The sequence below is a fragment of the Hyperolius riggenbachi genome, chromosome 4 (genome assembly GCF_040937935.1).
Source record: "Hyperolius riggenbachi isolate aHypRig1 chromosome 4, aHypRig1.pri, whole genome shotgun sequence".
NCBI classification, from domain to species: Eukaryota; Metazoa; Chordata; class Amphibia; order Anura; family Hyperoliidae; genus Hyperolius; species Hyperolius riggenbachi.
This window is the reverse complement of record NC_090649.1, coordinates 155,746,331-155,766,647: the sequence shown is the minus strand read 5'-3', so window position 1 is coordinate 155,766,647 and position 20,317 is coordinate 155,746,331. Positions and strand designations below refer to the sequence as shown.

General features: G+C 42.9%; 2 protein-coding genes across 15 annotated transcripts in view; one reads left to right on the top strand and one right to left on the bottom strand.

The window, feature by feature from the left end:
• Positions 1-19,052, top strand: part of GPR87 (G protein-coupled receptor 87) — a 28,998-nt gene extending 9,946 nt beyond the window's left edge. For both annotated transcript variants that reach the window (XM_068280825.1, XM_068280824.1), the window contains 2 exons: positions 2,087-2,186; positions 17,579-19,052. In XM_068280825.1, the coding sequence (XP_068136926.1) occupies positions 2,141-2,186; positions 17,579-18,606 (1,074 nt within the window). In that variant the 5' untranslated portion in view covers positions 2,087-2,140 and the 3' untranslated portion in view covers positions 18,607-19,052. The remainder of the gene's footprint in view (positions 1-2,086; positions 2,187-17,578) is intronic.
• MED12L (mediator complex subunit 12L) overlaps positions 1-20,317 on the bottom strand; it is a 742,320-nt gene that overhangs the window by 252,803 nt on the left and 469,200 nt on the right. The gene's annotated exons all lie outside the window — the stretch shown is intronic.

Sequence of the window (20,317 nt, the reverse complement as noted above, 5' to 3'; positions counted from 1 at the left end):
TCTGTCCTATTTGTGCAAGCCCACTCATGTCTTTACATCACAGTAATTCTGAGTCTCTGCGACCCAAAGGAATTCAGTGAGGCTCTGTAATGCCCTGGAAGCTTAATATGGAATCTTGAAACTGTTCATTATAAGATGATAGGCAGATCAAATTAGTAAAGAATGAACAGACTTGCACTGTGGTTCACAAATGGTGCACAGCCAGGTAAAACCTTCTCTCCCTCTGCTCTCCCTGCTCTGCCTCTGAGATGCCACTGGCTTATGGATCTCTCATATCCTGCAATGTTTGGAGTCAACAGAAGCTTCAACTGCTCTTGGTTCTCTGAAACTAGACACACACAAATCAATTTTTCTGGCCAATTCAATCGTTTTCAACAAATCTTCCGGATATCTATTAAGCCCATCATTTACAATCGATTCCCTTTTGATCGATTTATTCAGACAGTTGATCAAAAATGTGAACGGATGTGGGCGATCAATGGCTGCAATTGCAATACTGATCAACAATTACCAGCATGCATGATTATTAAAAGACAGATATATATATTTTTTTTTTTATTATTGGTAATTTCCAATGAGTCTGCAGCAGAGCTCAGTTTGGATCCATGAGCAATCTTATCTAATACTGGCTGCTGTCATCGGCAGCATATTGTCAATTAATCTCAAAGCCAGCTTGCATATCCTCATCCTTCTTCTAAATACTGTGTCATCATCAGGAACTCCGTTCAGGCTGCTGTGTTTTTGAGGAAGGAATTTAAGGGTGAAGTCAGGTTTGTTTGAGGGGGGGGGGGGGGGGGGTATCAGTCAGTAAAGAAAATCATGGAATGGTCCTTAAAAAGAATTGTTTGTTTTTCTGTTTTAATATCCTGTTCACATGAAATGACACACTTTTTATTTTTAAAAGAAAACGTAATTCATACAATTCAGCTTTATACATTGCAAGTTATGCTCCAGCATGCTTATCCAATTTTCGGGTGCGCAGGCAAACAACCATTTCATAGGACTCTTAAAATGAAACTTACGCCTTCTAGAAAACTAGTGCTGCAAACAGATATCCTTCCATTTCATATGAAAAAGTTTTGAATGATTGCTTACAGTATCAGTTTTTTTCTGCAGTGCAGTGGCAGGTGCTGTTCTTATTGTGTCTGTGATTAAAGCTTATAATAGCTATGGGGGAAGAACTCTTTAACTGAAACAATTACTTCTTGGATCATAGAGAATAAAAGATGTATGCTCACTCAGGGCTGGTGCACACCGAGCGGCTTTTTGGGCGTTTTCAGATCCGCTTGCGGCTGCGGATCTGCTTGGTCAATGTATCTCAATGGGGTGGTGCACACCAGAGCGGCAGGCGTTTTGCAGAAACGAAAAATGCCTGGGTGAGGCATTTTTTGGATTGCGGATGCGTTTCTGCCTCAATGTTAAGTATAGGAAAAACGCAAACCGCTCTGAAAAACGGCACTTCAGAGCGGTTTTGCAGGCGTTTTTGTTACAGAAGCTGTTCAGTAACAGCTTTACTGTAACAATATATGAAATCTACTATACTGAAAACCGCAGCAGCAATCCGCAAAACGCTAGCAAACCGCCTCATAAAAATAAAAAAAAGCGTTTAAAAATCTGCTAGCGTTTTGCGGATCTGCTAGCGGGTTTTGGTGTGCACCAGCCCTCAGAGAGGGTTGCAGAAATCAATATATTCCTGTTTTCTTGAATGGTCTGCAGCACATTAGAATTATAACATGTGATTAGAGATATTAAGAATGTGAAGACATACAAATGTGTTACCATTCATAAATATCTTGAAGCTTGTAGTTTTCTGTCTCATGATTGAAGTTGAGCTTTAACCTAAAATTCTGGATGATTGAATCACAGATTTCTGAAAGCAAATCTTGAGACAGGTGGGCTGGAAAAGTTTTTACTTGGTTTAGCTAATCATTCATACAGGAAGTGGAAATTTCTGAGCAGTCTGTACTTCACAAACAGAACTGTTACCATGGTTGCAATGAAGAGTAGTATGAGTTGTTAGATTTGGAAATGAATAGCTTGCTGCAAACTGAGATGGACAGATAATAATCCAATTCTCTCTTTCTAGAGCTGATGAAACAAACATAGGAGTAGGTTCATTTTCCAGCGCATCCTAAGTTGTATGGCAACTAAAAGCATGGATTTAGACCCACTCAGCAACTCTCCAGGTAAGAAATAATATGACTAACAATTGTAGAAAAAAGAAAAAGGGCTGGCCACACAGGTTATATGCTGGATACACACGGTGCGTTCGCGCAGTCGATTTCCCGCTCGATTCCCGTCGATTTGTTTATTTCCAACATGTCCGATTTGGATTTCGATGGATCGTTAGGTCGATTCGCATGCAAAGTATGCCGAATCGACCTAACGATCCATCGAAATCCAAATCGGACATGTTGGAAATAAACAAATCGACGGGAATCGAGCGGGAAATCGACTGCGCGAACGCACCGTGTGTATTCAGCATTAGGTTAGAAAAAATGCAGATAGCCTTTATTTAATCTGTTCAATCCTTGATTGCTCAAAAGATAATAAAACCTTTTAAAAACAACATAATAACGTTGCAGGGGTTGACCTCCTGTAGGAGCATACATAACAACCCACTCACACCACAAACAACCATACACAGTCGAATCTTAGAATTAATATGGATGCTAAACTATGCAGATAACAAATGCAGTCACTTTATCCTTTGCTAGCAACAGACTCCCTTATTGCAGATAGCAAGAAGCGTGATATATAGCATTAAACTGCTTTTAACCACTTGCCGACCGCACACTCATACCGTGCGGCGGCAAAGTGGTAGCTGGAGGACCAGCGACGCAGATCTGCGTCGCCAGGTGCCTCCCTCATTAATCAGGAAAGGCTGCTCACGTTTCCTGTTAGATCACGGAGCGGGTCTCCGTGAATAGCCTGCCTCCTTTGTTTACATTGAACGGCGCTGCTGCGCAGCAGCGCCGTAAGGCAGATCGGCGATCCCCGGCCAATCAGCGGCCGGGGATCGCCGCCATGTGACAGAGGACATCCTGTCACAGGCTGTACAGGACGGATAGCGTCCTGTGCAGCCCCGATCACCAGAGGAGACAGGTAGGAGAGGGAGGGGGGGAATTTCGCTGCGGAGGTGGGCTTTGAGGTGCCCCCCCCCCGCAAACCTCAGGCAGGAGCGATCAGACCCCCCCTGCACATCATCCCCATGGGGGAAAAAAAAGGGGGGCGATCTGATCGCTCTGCATGCACCCTGATCTGTGCTGTGGGCTGCAAAGCCCACCCAGCACAGATTACAAAAAACAGCGCTGGTCCTTAAGGTGGGTAAAGGCTGGGTCATCAAGTGGTTAAGGAAAGCATTAAGGGCCTGAGCTGGGTAAGTCCCTGCCCCTTCCCCTGCCCAAACACACACCTATTTGCTAGTCTCAATTCAAAGTTCAGGTCAAATAATTCTTGCTGCAGCACTATTACACATACAGTGATCTGTTACTGGAGGTGACCTAGATACATGCCACGACTTGTTAACACACCAAAGAGAACCAGCCCAGTGATACCAAACTGCACAGCTCTTTTAAAATGGGAAAGAAGGATACCCCTAAGTCCAAACACAAGAGGGACACCTCTAAGTACAAGTGTCAGTGGGACATATCTAAACAATCAACAAGAGAGGGACACCTTTAACTGCAAACACAAGAGGGACACCACTAAGGTCAAACATAAGAGCAGTGGTGTAACAATAGCCTCCATGACCTCCACCAGCGATACAGGTTAGCCAATCACCATGTGGTTTCTGTCCCTGTCACATGACATCTACCTGAAGCTGCATGGTGATTGGCTGGCTGCACTTGCAAACTTAAAGAGAAACCCTAACCAAGAATTGAACTTCATCCCATTCAATAGCTGATGAGAAATCTTTTCCTATTTACAAACGGATTAACGGGGGCTCTGTATGGCTGATATTGTGGTGAAAGCCCTCCCTCAGGAAACTATGAGGACCATGGTCCTGGCAGTTTTCTGTCTGTGAACCTTGTTGCATTGTGGGAAATAACTGTTTACTGCTGTTTCCAACTGCCAAAAAAGCAAGCAGAATCTCCTTCCAGTGACATCACCTGCCAGCAGTAAAAATGTCACCATGTGACAAATGTCAGAATATAAATCAGGGAGAGGAAAGATTTTGCAATGGGCAAACACTGACTAAATCATTTATACATAATTATCGTAAAAATTAAGCACTTTTTTATTATATTATTTTTACTGGAGTTCCTCTTTAAAGAGAATCTGTATTGTTAAAATCGCACAAAAGTAAACATACCAGTGCGTTAGGGGACATCTCCTATTACCCTCTGTCACAACTTCACCGCTCCCCGCCGCATTAAAAGTAGTCAAAAACAGTTTTAAAAAGTTTGTTTATAAACAATCAAAATGGCCACCAAAACAGGAAGTAGGTTGATGTACAGTATGTCCACACATATAAAATACATCCATACACAAGCAGGCTGTATACAGCCTTCCTTTTGAATCTCAAGAGATCATTTGTGTGTTTACCTTCTGTCCCCTGCAGCTCTCATGCACTGAATAGTGACAGGCTGTGAGGCTGATTGTTTCTCCTTGCATACAGCTCTGCCCAATGTCTGTAATTCCTCAGTATGTGTCAGCCATCTCCTTTCACAGCCTAACAGAGGAGGATTTTTATCCTGCTCTCTTCTGTCACTGATAAGAGAGCAGAGACGCTGCTGGCTTATGTAAATAACACACACACTGGAGTGTGCATAGAGGGGCCTGGAGAGGGGTGTGCATAACAGATCAGCACGGAAGAGTTGGCAGCCTTCCAGACACAGGGCGACAAGACCGACAGGGGAAAGATACATTGATTAATTACAGAGAAGGTGATAGTAGAAAGTGCTGCAGTAAGCCAGAGCACATTAGAATAGGTTTAGGAACTTGTAGGATGGTAGAAAAAAGGATGACATTTTTGTTACAGAGTCTCTTTAAGAGAAAGTGATGAGGGTCCTGTATTGCTGCTGGGAGCAAGTTATGTTTAATGTTAACCTTCCGCATGTGCAGCTACCTATAAGGGGAGGGGTCCGGACCAATGTAGTTATGCCCCGCCATAAAAGGGACACCTCTGAACAAAGAACAGAAGAGGGATACCTTTAAGGGCAAACATAAGAGGGACATCATATTCAGACAACAAACACTACCTTACAACATTTCCTGTTCCGAAGTCCATAAAAAATGTATAAAGATTATTATTATTATTATTACTTATTGTATTTATAAAGCGCCAAATATTACGCAGCGCTGGACAATAAATATATACACTGATACAAGGGTGACAGACATAACAAGGTTATACAACATAGAACAAAGTTATACATGCAAATTGTACAAAATACATGACCATGCGATATGGGCTGATTAGGTAGGCCCAGTAATACATGTACAGGCTGTCATAGGACAGGAGCACATGATCCTGTAGATTACACTAGGGAATGGAGGACCCTGCCAGAGGCTTACAATCTAAAGGGTGGGGTGGAAACACTAGGTGGGGCTGTGAAATATTCGGTAAAGAGTTACTGTGTGGTAGGAGGTGGGTAGGCCATCCTAAAGAGGTGCGTTTTGAGGGCTTGCTTGAATGCGTTGAAGGAGGGAGCAAGTCTGATGGGTGGTGGAAGGGCATTCCAGAGGGTGAGATTAATAAAGGAAAGTACATTTTTTTCTGCCACCACAGGTACAGCAATGGTTACAAAACAACATTAGGAAAACTGAATTTTAAAACAAGCCATAACATAATTTTGAGGTTGCATGCAATATATAATCAATTGTAGTAGTGGAATAATATATTAAACTATTTATACTTATATATAAAATATAACAGAGGGACAACTGAGCACTGAAGAGGAACAGAGGTACTTGGTACAAAAAATAGGGAGTTTTCTTTTAAAAGGAGGGACAGTTGGGACTTCTGCAATAAAAGGAGCCTGGTTGAGATTGATTTCACTTAGATAGTCATGCATGTATTGATTTTTATGTCTAATTTCATCAGTATGGATAAGCGTGCCGGGACTCTATTGACCACAACATGTGACTCATCAGCTTTTGATTGATTTTAGGCAGTTTATCAGTGGAGATGGTGACGACATGTTGGAAACCTTCCATCTTATGGGTGGGGGTCGCAGCAACAATTCGATTCACGAGAGTGCCCTGCTTTAGCAGCATGAGATAATAAACAACGTGCACATGCTATGCACGCTACGAGTGGTCATGCTGTGTAGCATGCATTCCTAAGTTAAGCGTGCTGTTTACTAAGTTACATGTGCTCCTTTAACTGCAGTGCGCTGTGAAGTAGTGCGACCGCGATACTTTTCTAGCGTGGTCGGTACTATGTTAATTAATGTAGTTGCGGTCATGCTAGTGAAGTATTGCGATTGCGCTACTTCACAGCGCATGACAGTTAAAGGAGCGCACATTACTTAGTAAACAGCACGCTTAACTTAGGAATGCATGCTACGCAGCACGACCATTTGTAGTGTGCGTAGCACGGATTGTTTTTTAACTCGTGCTGCTAAAGCAGCGCATTTTCATGAATTGACCCCATTATACTATATTATGTGCACAACACTAGTGGTTCTAAAAGTTCTCAATTAGATTTCTGTTATAAACTAATTGAGTTTGAGTAGCCAGGGTGGTAGGATTGATTCTCTACAACTGAATTGACTGTTGATCAGGGAGCAAACCATTATTTGTTGTCATATTGGGCCAATATCAATCTGTGTCTGGCTAGCCTGGTGTGGTCTTACTGAGAGAAAACAGAAGCTGGTAAAGCACTTTATAGATTACTACAAAAATACTGCCACTGTAAAATTAAACAAACTTAAGCACTGATTACTGCTAAACATATTCCTATTGCTATCATTACACCTGAGCCTGGAGTTTAGGGAACATTCAATGGCTGCAAGAGCTGATCAGCATTCAGTCCTGCATCCTCTTAGCATATAGTGTAGAGTCTGACTCCATTCCAACACCCAGAGTCAGCAGAAAATGCCACCTACACTCTCGTCATAAGCACATAAGAGAACGCCCGGATGAGTTGTGACATGAACGGAGTGATTTTCAGAGAATAAATGATTATAGGAAAGCAGTACTGTCATAAGCTGTATGTATGACGGCACACGGGTGAAATAAATGTACATTAATGAACATTATGAAGCCAAGGGGAACTTTACACGGTCCTAATGAAAGCTAGAGTACACAGCAGATGTAAGATCTGCAAGGCTCAAGATTTGCTACATTTCATTTTTTTGTGTGTTTTCAGTCAAGGGATGTTACTGATATGATACATCAGCTGGGATCTACCAGGTAGTTGCCACAATGCCCAAAGTCAAATTAGAATTCCTTTCAATAGAATATATCTAAGAGCCTTTCCACTACATCCAGTTCTAGGCTGAATCCGCCTATCTCTGTAATGGCTTGCTGTCCAGATCACACTGTGGTGCAAATCGGGATGTCATACTGCAAGCACGCACCTGAATCCCTATAGCAGTACATGGCACGGCATAGTGATACGGCCTGGGGATTCACAGCAGTACGGTAGCCACGGCCAAATAAAAAACAGCCACCACACCTAGTGAAAACAGACCTTAACCAGTTCATGTCCTAACTACAGTATATTCACGTCATTGCAAGTGGCTTCTGAAAGCCACATGATGTGAATATAAGTTGTCCCCTTTAAATGAGCACAGCGTGCGTGCTAGCACACACCTGGGCTCATCAACCCCCCTCCCTCTAACTACACTAATGAGGGATCCCCTCCCAGGTGTCCGATCTCAGACCCCACCCCACGCCCGATCCCCTGTAATTGCAACCCCCCTCCTCCTCCATGCTGCGATCGGGCAGCATGGGGAATTACAAAGAAGATTTATCATCTAATCTTCTTCCTGCAGCGGCGATCGGCTCCCCTCTATTCAGTACCGCTGACAGCCTCTTTGTGCAGAATGGATCGGGTCCCGGCTTGATGACGTCATCAAGCCGGGACCCGATCCACTCTGCACATAGAGGCTGTCAGCGGACACAGACACATCCAGCCAGCTTTGGGGGAGGGGTGTGAATAGACAAATATACACATCTGGCTAGCTGGAGGGGGGGGGGACTAAGGCCTGGCTGGGGGGGGGGGGGTATCCAGAGGCACATCTGACCAACTATGGGGGAGGGAGGAGTATGTAGGTGCACATCTGGCTAACTGGGGGAAGGATCAGATTATAAAGGGGGAAAAAATAACTAAATAAAAATCGGACACAAAATAAAAAGATGCATTTTATTTCCAAATAATTTATTGTCATCATACATTGTACTAGGATTGAAATTTAAATGGTGAAATAACCAGGATGAATGGAAAAATAAAATGTGTGGGTTTAACTTACAGCAGCAACTTTTATTTTCAAACTATAATGGCTGAAAACTGGGAAATAATGACTTTTTTTCATTTTTTACCCCTTGTTCCCTTTAAAATGCATAGAAAATAATACAATTCTTAGCAAAAAGTACCACCCAAAGAAAGCCTAATTGGTGGCGGAAAAAAACAAGGTATAGATCATGTATATATGACAAGTAGAGATAAAGTTATTGGCAAATGAATGGGAGGAATGTGAAATGTAGAAAATTATTGTTTTTTTAGGGGGAAAACCCCAGGGACACGAAGTGGTAAAAGAGAACCTGAACTGAAAATAAAAAATTAAAATAACTATACACAGGTCATACTTACCTCCTGTATAGTCTACTACTCAACCACTTTCTCTTCTCCTGCGTCCCATTTGTCCACTGTGATCAATGGAATTCTCCATCTTCCATTTTAAAAATGGCCATTACCCCCAACAGCTTCCTGGGCAGCACACTGTTAAACTGTAACATTGCCCACTTGAGCCATAGGGAAACATGGACATTACCTTGCACATTCAGTTGTAACTAACAGCTGCTGATATATAACTGACAACAACTGGTATATTTCAGTTCTGACAAAATATTGTCAGAACTGGAAGGGATCACTGTAAGAAGAAAATGGAGAGCTTCTAAGAGGAACTGACATTGAGGTTAGTATGTAATATTCATTTGCAGCTATGCCATGTGTTTATTTTAAATAATTTTCCTCGCTTCAGGTTCCCTTTAAGGCTCCATTTGCACTTAATCAGTTGCTCTCAGTTATAACTGAAAGGACAACTAAATGTCCATGTTTTCCTATGGCTCAGTTCACACTATACGTGTTTTAACTGAAAGATTTTTCAAAATGCACTACTATGGAGAATAAGAAAAAAAAGTGTACCAACTGATTAAGTGTAAATGAGGCCTAAGGGTGTACTAAAGAGTGAAAGGAAGTATACCGGGTCTTGAATCATAACTCCCAACTTTTTGAGACAAAAAGATGGACACTTTAAGACACGCCCCTGCCATACCACTAGCCACACCCCTGCCAAGTTTTCCTTAATTTTAACATTTAAAAATGAGAAATGCATCAATTTAAACACATTTAAACACATTTTCAGCAGAAAAATACACATATTTTCACAGATTTGTAAATCAGTCCTAAAAGAGGGACAAATTAGCAAGAAAGATGGACTGTCCCACCAAAAAAGGGACAGTTAGGAGCTATGCTTGAATTGCTGTCTCCAGAATAAGCTCATATATGGAACATATTCATATTCCAGTTAACTGACATGATGAGAAAAAACATGGGTACATACAGTACCAAGCATAGTTACGGGCTCTTGCACACTGCATGCGATTCCGATTTGCAATTCTGACACAATTTTACATGCAATTCTGATTTGCGATTTTTAATCGGTACTGCATGCTGCGTTTTTTCTGCATTTTTCTTCTTATTTTGATAGCATCCAGTGAAAATCGGAAACGCAAATCAGAATCGCAAATCGGATTTGCAGCGTGCAGGGGGCCTTAAGTGGTTCCGAAATAAACTTTTACACATTTCATAATTGTGCCCCTTACATATATTTTATAGGGCATTCCTCAAGACAAATACTTTATTTTTTTTGCTTTAATGCCCTAATTCCTTATAAACTAAACAAGATGTTTCTACAGCTCCTCCGGCGCCTAGACATTCTGAGTCCCATGTAGCAAGTGCTCATGGGAGCACACTGGAGGAGGCTTTTCCCGAAGGAGGAGGAAGAGGCGGCGTTAGGGGGTGGGAGGATAAGGCTGAGGGGTGGAGATGCAGAGCAGCTTGGCTGTGTAATGATGACAAGCAGAACATGGTCGCTCTCAATTGATCAAAAGAAGAAATAATCATATACTGTTGTAGCTAGATTTACTGTGTAAACCATCCAAACTTTAGATAAGAAATATAGACAATTTACTTGCTATAGTTTTTCATCGTGGATCCGCTTTAAACTTGGTTGTGTTCGCTTTTTTACTTTGTAAAGGTAGATATACATCTAGCGATGATAGGTAGATTCGACCAAGAGACAAATCTCTCTCTGATCGAATCATTGTCAGCTGCCCAGTGCCCATACAACGTAGGCCAATTGCCAATGCAGAATCGGCCTTGTGATGCTTCATTCCCCGCCCCAGCCCCCAACGCTGTCCCCCTAATGTTAAGTGTTCTCCCAGTGCACAATGCACTCTATGCATTACCTGACCGCGGCCTCTGCTTGTCCTCCGCTGCCTTCGGGATACCTCAGTTTACCATACACGTGCGCCACGTGGTCATCAGTAATGTGGCCGCGTGTGTGACGTCTGATGTCACATTTGTGCACCCTTACTACACAACTACGTGAGGCGCACGTGTATGCAGAATGGAGGAATCTAGGAGGCAGCGGAGGACAAGCACAGGCCGCAGACAGGTAATGTATAACTTGCACTGGGCACCGGTAGAAAATGTAACATTGGGGGGCCAGCATTGGGGGTTTTGTTGCATTCGTCGATCGTCCCGAAAGTGCACGCCGTTACCGCCGCGCACCTGATCAAGCAAGTTGGGCCAACATCTTGCAGCATGTGCGATTGATTTATGCAACCAATTTCATCCTGAAATTGTCGGTCGGGCATGCCCTTGGCGGCACTGATTTTATATTAATTGAATCGGATGGTCAATCGGCCGCCAAGTCGCCTAATGTACAGTATGGCTACCTTAAGAGTTAATAGACCAGTGCTTTATGCATGTAAGTTAGCAAATCGAATTGCAGTTGAATGCAGCCATGGGCCTCCTGAAAAGTAAACAGAAACATAATGCTTTTATCTGCCTGGGTAATCAAACTGGATAACAAGTGACAGCTCAACGTTAATTATTTTTGTTGGGAGCTCACTTAATAAGATCTCCTGTGCAGATATCAGTCAAAATGTACCTCTTACAATGAAAATAGGAATGCGACACACCAGGAAAGTTCAGAATACCACTATAATATTGCTACTACTTACACAATTACGGTAATTATCTGTACAGTTTATTTTCAGTTCAGGTTTCCTTTAACAACATTAATCAACAAAACCGGGAATTTTCTAAATGGCTGATGTATGCACACCTGCTGTTTTACACATTTATAGTTTCATATATTAATTAAGTCTTTCCTCAATAATTGTATCCCCTTCACTACCAGTTTCATGTTTATCTATTTCCTGGCTTCATGATCAGGAATTTCCACAAGTGTTTAAAATTAAAATTAAAGAGCTATGAAAAAGCCCTGTCTGTCCTGGTGCATAAAATAAGAGAGTTTGCGGATTTCCTCCTATTCCGTATAAAATAACAAAAGAAAACAAATTTGTTTAGCTCCTCTAAACGAGATGTGTTAGGATAAACAATCACAGTGTAAAAGTAAAATGGCTGGTAAGAAGGGGAGTTTACCATGTCAGTGAGGAAGTGGTTATGGTCTGCCTGATGTAGTGAATACATTCAATGCAACAGTACTGAGCACTGTATAAACAGGACTGACAGGCGCAGCATGGATTTATGTATTTCTGAATATGAAGGGCTTACACTGTGGATTATATTATAGCAAAATATGACTTGGCCAGAGTTCACACAGGAGTGCTCCCATAATAAGCAAGCATTTTCAAATGTGGGATTTTGGACACCATGCATGTTAGCATGCAAAAATACAGTATGTGCGCATCTGTGTACAGCACCACAACAGAAAATAAAGGAAGAATGGGCACGATGTCTAAAAATCTGCTGCAGGCTTTCTAATTATTCATCTCGCCAGGGCCGAATTTACCATAAGTCACTGTAGACAAGTGCCTTGGCTCTCTGAAAACCTGTGGGCGTGGCTTCTTTAGTTTATAGGGAATTAGAGTATTAAAACAAAAACAAAAAAGTATTTGGCTTGAGGAATGCCCTATAAACAATAGAAAAGGAACACAATTATGCAGTGAGTAAAAGTTCATCTCTGATCCACTTTAAGCCTATAAATCAAATTTTATTTTAAAAAATCCTCCGGGAGCCATGTGATCCTCTCCTGCGGCTAGCCCGAGCGTAGGCCGGGCTTACCGCCAGGGAGATTAATTAGCACCCATGGCCACAGGATTCTGGCCTTTTCTTGTTTTTCTTCCCTTTTCCCTACCAATTCACCTTGTTTCCCCCCCTGAAGGTGTGCAGTGTGGTCTGCTGTAGCCTGGGACACTTGTGTGGGTCCAGAATGGAAGGGATGGCGGCATCGGTGGCAGAGGATGCAAATGGACAGTGGTAGCAGTGGTGTGGGAACGCAGTGAGCGGGTTGTGTATAGAACGGACCGGAAAACCGGATGAAAAACACAATGTAAGAAACTGATCAGTTTAAACTGAAAATTGATCAGTTTTTACAGGATCAGTTTTTCATCCAGTATAGTGTGAATCCAGCCCTAAAATTATTGGTAATTTCCTAAATGATGCCACAACGACACCAACGTGCTGCAGAGGAGATTGTTGAAAACACACTTGCAGTCACAAAACATTGCCACATAGCCTTTGTGCAGCAAATAGCAGAACAGAAAGAGGATTTTGTACTGTGGGAAATTCAGATGTATTCTGTATGGAATGCGTGGTAATTCACTACTCGTAAATAGAGGAAACTAGCAGGCATATTTATTTCCTAAATTATAAGAAACCACCCTGAGGTCTATAGAGTGATGCAGAATTCTCCATAAAACCGTATAAAGTGGAGGCTTCCAGGTTGTATTATTAAAACAAAAGGAAACATACAGGAAGGACTGGCATAACAGGGCGGCAGAATAAGGATTTGTACCAGTTTTCTAACCCCGCTGATCAATCACATCCTGAGGGCAGTCAGGCAGCAGACAGGTCATTACCTGATACAGCCTATAGAGAAGGTAAGGTGTGCCTGCTATACCATATATGTGGGTGCCTTTACTTCACAGGCACCGAAGCAGCCACACCCACTTTAGTTATACATTTTACAGCTATTTTATGCTCCGAGCAAACTCTTTTATTGTGGAAAGTCATTTTACACAAAAGCTAGTCATATACCACAAGATCCTACCCAATGTTTGTTTGCAAAACAGTTACTGCACTGACAAGTAGCTTTCAGGAAGGTAATGTTCAGCTTCTCTGCAGACTAGTGTTGAGGGGATGGTTTCGTTTTTATAATGGCACAGCGTGGGAAGCCCTGTTGACTTTTGTAGCTGCCAAGCATCTACATTGCCGTGTGCCAGACTGCGCTGTAAGTGTGCAATACCTCACATGTTGATGCATGAATCTGTTTGCATTACAAACCATTATGGAATTAGCAAGTGCTGAAAAGGTGGAGGTTCTGTAACTGACATAACTGCAAATGTAAAGGCACAATTGTGAATTTTTACTCAGAAAGCTGTTCTTCCCATCTGGACGGTACCTTCTAAAAAGAAACTGTTGTGAAAATAATGTACCAGGTCATGACATCACACTGGGGGGGGGGGGGTTTCACCAAAATATCAGCCACACAGATCCCCGATGCTCTATTTGAGAAAATGAAAAGATTTCTCATGGGAAAGGTTGTATCAGTTACTGATTGGGAAGAAGTTCAATCCTGGGTTATAGTTCCTCTTTAAAGGGGTTCTCTGGGGGGTGGGGGATTGAAAATAAAAACAGACACTTACCTGGGGCTTTTACCGGCTCTCTGCAGCTGTAATGTCCCACACAGTCCTCCAATGATCCGTCGTTCCCCGACGCCGGTCCCGGTCTAACGCGGCATCTCATCCAACTGCGGCTGCGCAGCCGTGCGCACCATGGGGAGCTTACTGTGCAGGCGCAGTACAAGAAAACTTTGTACTGTGCCTGCGCAGTATGCTCCCGATGACACGTGCAGGAGTGAGCACTGTTCATCTTGCTAGACGAATATCAGACCAGGAGCGGAGGATCGTTGTAGGACGGCGTGTTACATTACAGCTGCAGGGGGCCGGTAGAAGCCCCAGGTAATTAGCTGTTTTTATTTTCTAACACCCCCCCCCCCCCCCCTCCCCGGGAACCCCTTTAAGTTCACAGTGCATACTGCCACTTAAAATGTTTTTTGTGTATCTCGTCTCTGGTAATGGGCTGTTGTTTTAACTTCTGAACAATATTTAGTATGCTGTGATAGAAAAATAGATTTTTAGTACTGTCTGTAATGGAGTCCTATAAAACTGCAACTGCAAAGGGGCTGCTATTTTGGGGGTGGGAGTGCTTTGACACCTATTTGGCACCGCATTCTATCCGGGTCAGGAAGGAGGGGCACCAAATGTTGCATTTAGGGAGGGGGGTGTGGGTCAGGGGGTCCCATGTCATTTTTTTGCTCAGGACCCTCTCAATTTGCCTCCCAGAGGACCGTGTTTATGAATACATATATAGATAACACACACACCATGTCAGTGGTAGCATGCAGTGACACAGCTACAGAAGCATGGGTCCCAGTGCACACTTTACACTGGGCCCCTCTCCAGCACTATATTGCATTCCTAAGGGTAGCCACTATGTCATAGATTAAGGAATGGTTAATTAACGATTACCGTACCACTATTCAAATCCTCCAAAAAAGTGGTCATTACCACTATAGCACCAATAATGATATAATGCAGTGACAGGAGCAGGGACCTTTCGGGCCCCTCAAATCAAGGGGCCCAGGTGTGGTTGCAAACTCGGTATCCTATATTGCTATGCCACGGGTAGCACAGTACACCAAGGACACCAAGGAAAGGTACATTTTAACCTTCTTAGAGTATGTACATATGCATTGTTGCTATATAGGGTTGAGGAGGGACAACAGCACAATTACACAACACAATGCCTTCTAATTGGCGGGGTAAATGGGGAACAATGCGCTCACCACAATGATCTCCATATATTTCAGTGGCGCATCGGGGCAGCTGTTAACTGGTTGGACACCTCAGCCAAGAACCTGCTAGCCTGGGTGCCAGCCTTTAGACTTGACCCCTCCTATTATGGTATACAGTCACTCCTGTAATTAGAGAACAATTCTTAGCATGTAAAATACCTCCACCTGAGAGGGATACATGAGGGTCATCAAATAATTGAACAACAAACTGATTAAATGGATAAGCTGCTAAAAGCTGTGATTTCAGAATGCTAAAATATGCCTCCTGAACCGAACACGGTAAATCCAGCGCTGGAGACTTGTGCGCAGCAGCGCAGGAAATTTGGGCGCAGCCGGCGGCACCATAGGCCGTAATAGGCACTTCGGCTATAGCAGGCACAGGGAGTATCTTCAACGCAGTCAGAAGACAGAACTGAAGTTGCTTTTAAAACAATAATTAGGCTTTCAGCAATAGCTGGAATTATTTTATTCCCCCACTATCCATGGCGGCCTGGAGTGGGAATAGCATTTAACACGGCCCGGACTTGTGCGGCAGCAGGATCAGCCATATACCGGCTGTGTTCTGCGCCCAAGTCTCCAGCGCCGTTATCTCTCGTACACTCCTGAACTAGTAGTAAATTAGTCACATTTTGAACAGCATGGTTAATTGCTCTAAAATACCATCAACATTTGGGAGGGAGGGGGAACATCCATGTTCCATCCCAACATGAGGCTGAGAGTCTGAGCTTTCGGCATATACTTCTCCCTGATATAGGAACATGTGGTAAGAATACTGATCCTGTTCACTACTCTATTTCTGTAGTTTCTATGTACAGAGCAATGATAATAAATGGAAACCAGGAGAAGGAAACAGGTGGAAACTGGAGTGCAGAACCAACCTTCAGCCTTTGTTTAGTGATCAGCACATTCACTAAACATACAATCTGCAGCAGCATTTAGGACTAGCTGGTGAACATGTAAAAGCTGGGAAATTAGTGTGTGTGTGTGTGTGTGTGTGTATACTGTGGTTTTATTTAGGACCATGACTCCATGACATACTTGTATTTCAGACTCCAAAAGTTGCTCAACACTGAGTCATCAAAGCACAGCCAACTGCAATGCCACCAGTCTGTTTCAAGCTCCCGTGAACCCTTTCTCAAGCATTACAATTTAACAGAAGCACTGGGAACAATAGGACGCATTCAGTAAACTCCGTTAATCAGAATTGCATTTAGTGCATTGCATTCTGCTCTACTCATCGCATAGCTCCCAACTGTCCTCTTTTGGAGGGACGGTCCCTCGTAGGGGAACCAAATCCCTCTGTCACTCTTTCTTACTCATTTGTCCCTCTTTCAGGGCTGATGTACAGATCTTTGTAAATATATGTATTTTTCTACTGAAAAATATTTTTAATTGACTCCAAACTTTATTCCCATCCTTTATATTGATATGATAGAAAGCACCGCTGTGGTTTCAATTATAAAACAATATCTTTTGCTAATGGATGCTTTCTGGTATGGGTGACTAAGGGTGTGGCTAGGCATGGTTAGAGGTTTGTCAAGGGCATGTCTTAAAGAGACATGCAATTTTTACCTGGTACTTCGCTTCGGGAGTCTCAGTATAGGTAAACCGCCGCATCCCAGTGTCAAAACGAAGGGTTTATACCTCCCAAATCCCGGGGCAAACATCCACAACTTTCAAAGTCATTAATTTTGCTTCCCGGGGAGGCAGAGCTTTGTGCTGTAGCTCTGCCTCTACTGACGTCAATCTCCAAATCTCCAATTCTCCCCGCCCCTCTCTGTGAAGGAAGACAGAGAGGGGCGGGGAGAGGCGGAGATCCGCGGCGATTGACTTCAGTAGAAGCAGGGCTAAAGCAGAAAGCTCTGCCTTTTTCAGGAAGCGCTCCCTGGATTTTCCCCCAGGGATTTGGCGGGTCTAAAGCCCTCATTTTGCCGTGGGGATGCGGCGGTTTACTCCAGAAGCGAACTACGAGGTAAAAATAGGTATGTCATTGTGTGGTACGTCTTTACTATGTAAAAATAGTTTAATGTATACACCCCTATGACCCTGTACAAAGATTTCCCCACATTTCCTATGCCTAGGCACAAGTCAAGTAACCAGCATTAAGGCTCAATATGTTGTAGTACAAGGGGAATATCTGAGGTATCTCTGTCACATTATTGGTGATTTGCAGTCTGATGTGTTCATGGTGGTGGGTGAAGTTCCGCTAGATTGGAGGAAAAGATTAATGTTCATTAAGTTCTGCTCCAAACTTCAGGTAACCATCCTAATCATTTTCTTTTTCCTTTTTACAGATGACAGAAGAAATGAATTGTACATAAACACCACAGGCCCAGAGGGGAACTCTACATCTCTTCCAGAACTCCTAAGGATCATCTTCCCTGTGTTGTATCTAGTCATATGCCTGGCAAGTATCATGCTGAATGGCCTCGCGGTCTGGATTTTCTTCCACATCAGGAATAAAACAAGCTTCATTTTGTACCTCAAGAACATAATGGTTGCTGATCTGCTCATGACTGCATCCTTTCCATTTAAAATCGTCCAGACTTCTGGTGCTGCTCCATGGCACTTCAATGTTTACCTCTGTCGCTACACCAGCATCCTCTTCTACACAAGCATGTACATTAGTATTGTGTTCCTCGGGCTGATTAGCATTGACAGGTACCTGAAAGTGGTGAAACCTTTTGGGAGCTCAAAAATGTACAGTATCAAGTTCACCAAGATGGTCTCTGCATGCGTTTGGATGGCCATGTTCTTTGTTGCCTTGCCTAATATTGTTCTGACCAATGCCCAGCCAACCAAAGACAATATCGATGACTGCAAAAAACTCAAGAGCCCAGTTGGCGCTAAATGGCATGAAGCAACTACATACATTAATATGTTCATATTCTTTACCGTGATGGTGGTGTTAATTGCTTGTTACATTTCAATATCCCGGCACATCCAGAAATCCAGCAAGCCTTTTGTTAGCTGTTCAAGCAGGACGCGAAGACATAATCAGAGTATCCGTGTGGTGGTGGCTGTGTTTTTTGTCTGTTTCTTACCCTATCACCTCTGCGGGCTGCCCTTCTTATACAGCCGACTGGATACCGTGATGGGTAAGGACATATACCAGGTCTTAGTAAACTGTAAGGAAGCCACTCTTTTCCTGTCAGCCTGCAATGTGTGCCTGGATCCCATCATCTATTTCTTCATGTGTAGATCCTTCTCTCAGAGACTCTTCAACAGATCAAGCATTAGATCGAGGAGCGAGAGCATAAAATCCCTACAGAGCGTGCGCAAATCAGAAGTGCGGATATACTGTGAATATACAGAGGTGTAATTATGTACAGACAGCATTGCTGGCTTGGAATGTGTAAATATTATACATAAAGCATTTGTTTGCAGAAAACTTTTTCTCTGAATTTGGGCATTACTTTATGAACAAGGAAGTCCACCTATTTATAGGTGGAGATGATCCAAGTACATGTGTATCCATCCGCCAATGGAAAACAATAAAAAAAAATGTGTAGTCATCCGCCAATAAAAAACAAGAAGTACATTTGTATCCATCCACAAACCAATGGAAAACAAGAAGTAAAGTTGTATCCATCCACCAATGGAACACAAGAAGTACATGTGTATCCATCCGCCAATGAAACACAAGAAGTTCATATGTATCAATCCGCCAATGGAGAACAATGAAGGAAATTTGTGGAATTGCATACTACCATTTTCCAACTGTTTTATCATGATTCCATACATGTTTATTAAATTTCATAACAATGATTATGATACATTTTTTGAAAAGTGTTCCGTCTGTAAATGCATCTTGAGAATCAACAATCAACAATGAGCACATCAAAAGACAGAAAGACAGAACATTTTACCTTTAATATACATATGTTACAGTCACTTAAAGAGGCTATAAAGTCTAAAACAGGCATGGTATGCACGGCTTTCTTCTAAAAAGTTATAATGATTTTGTCTGTATTTTAAGTGTAACTCATCCTCAAAGACCCACTGTGCTCCCATCTCCGATGTTTAGCCCTGCCCTTTGCAACAGAGTGTTGTGGCATATTTGTGGCACTCTGTATCTCTGAGAGTGACATGGCACATTGGCTGCAAGGGGAAGTAACTAAGCACCAGTAGTGGGCGCACAGGGGTCTCCAAGGATGAGTTACACTGAAAACACTGCTGAAGTCATTATAACTTTTTAGAAGAACGCCATGCATGTCTGTTTTAGACTTTATAGTCTCTTAAGGCCTGGAACCCACTAGCTTTTCGAAAACCATTTCTAAGCGCTTGTGATTTGAAAAGCTCTTACTAATGTAATGCTATGGATGTGATCACACTTGAGGGATGTGATTTGAAAAAAAATCCCCCATAGCATTGCATTAGCAAGAGCTTTTAAAATCACTAGTGCTTAGAAAAGTACTGCTTGTTGGTTCCAGGCCTTAAAGGGATACTTAAGTCAAAAATAAAAAATGATTTTTACTCACCTGGGGCATCCCTCAGCCCCCTGAAGCTGTATGGTGCCCTCACAGCCTCGCTCCGATCCTCCTGTCTCCGCCGGCGGCTACTTCCGGGTTCCGCGACAGCCACTGACAGGTTGGGAACGCAAGTGATTCTCCGCGTTCCCAGCCGCTATATCTCCCTCTATGCTGCTATAGCGTATATGTTATGCGCTATAGCAGCATAGAGGGTGATATAGCGGCTGGGAACGCGGAGAATCACTCACGTTCCCAGCCTGTCGGCGGCTGTCGCGGAACCCGGAAGTAGCCGCCGGCGGAGACAGGAGGATCGGAGCGAGGCTGTGAGGGCACCATACAGCTTCAGGGGGCTGAGGGATGCCCCAGGTGAGTAAAAATCATTTTTTTATTTTTGACTTAAGTATCCCTTTAAAGTGGAGTGCACACTGCCAGGCGATTATAGACAACTGACTGTAAGCCAAGTTTACCTTTAAAGGACACCTTAACTGAAAGGGAATATGAAGACTACCATATTTATTTCCTTTTAAACAATATCTGCTGCCTGGCTGTCCTGCTGATTCT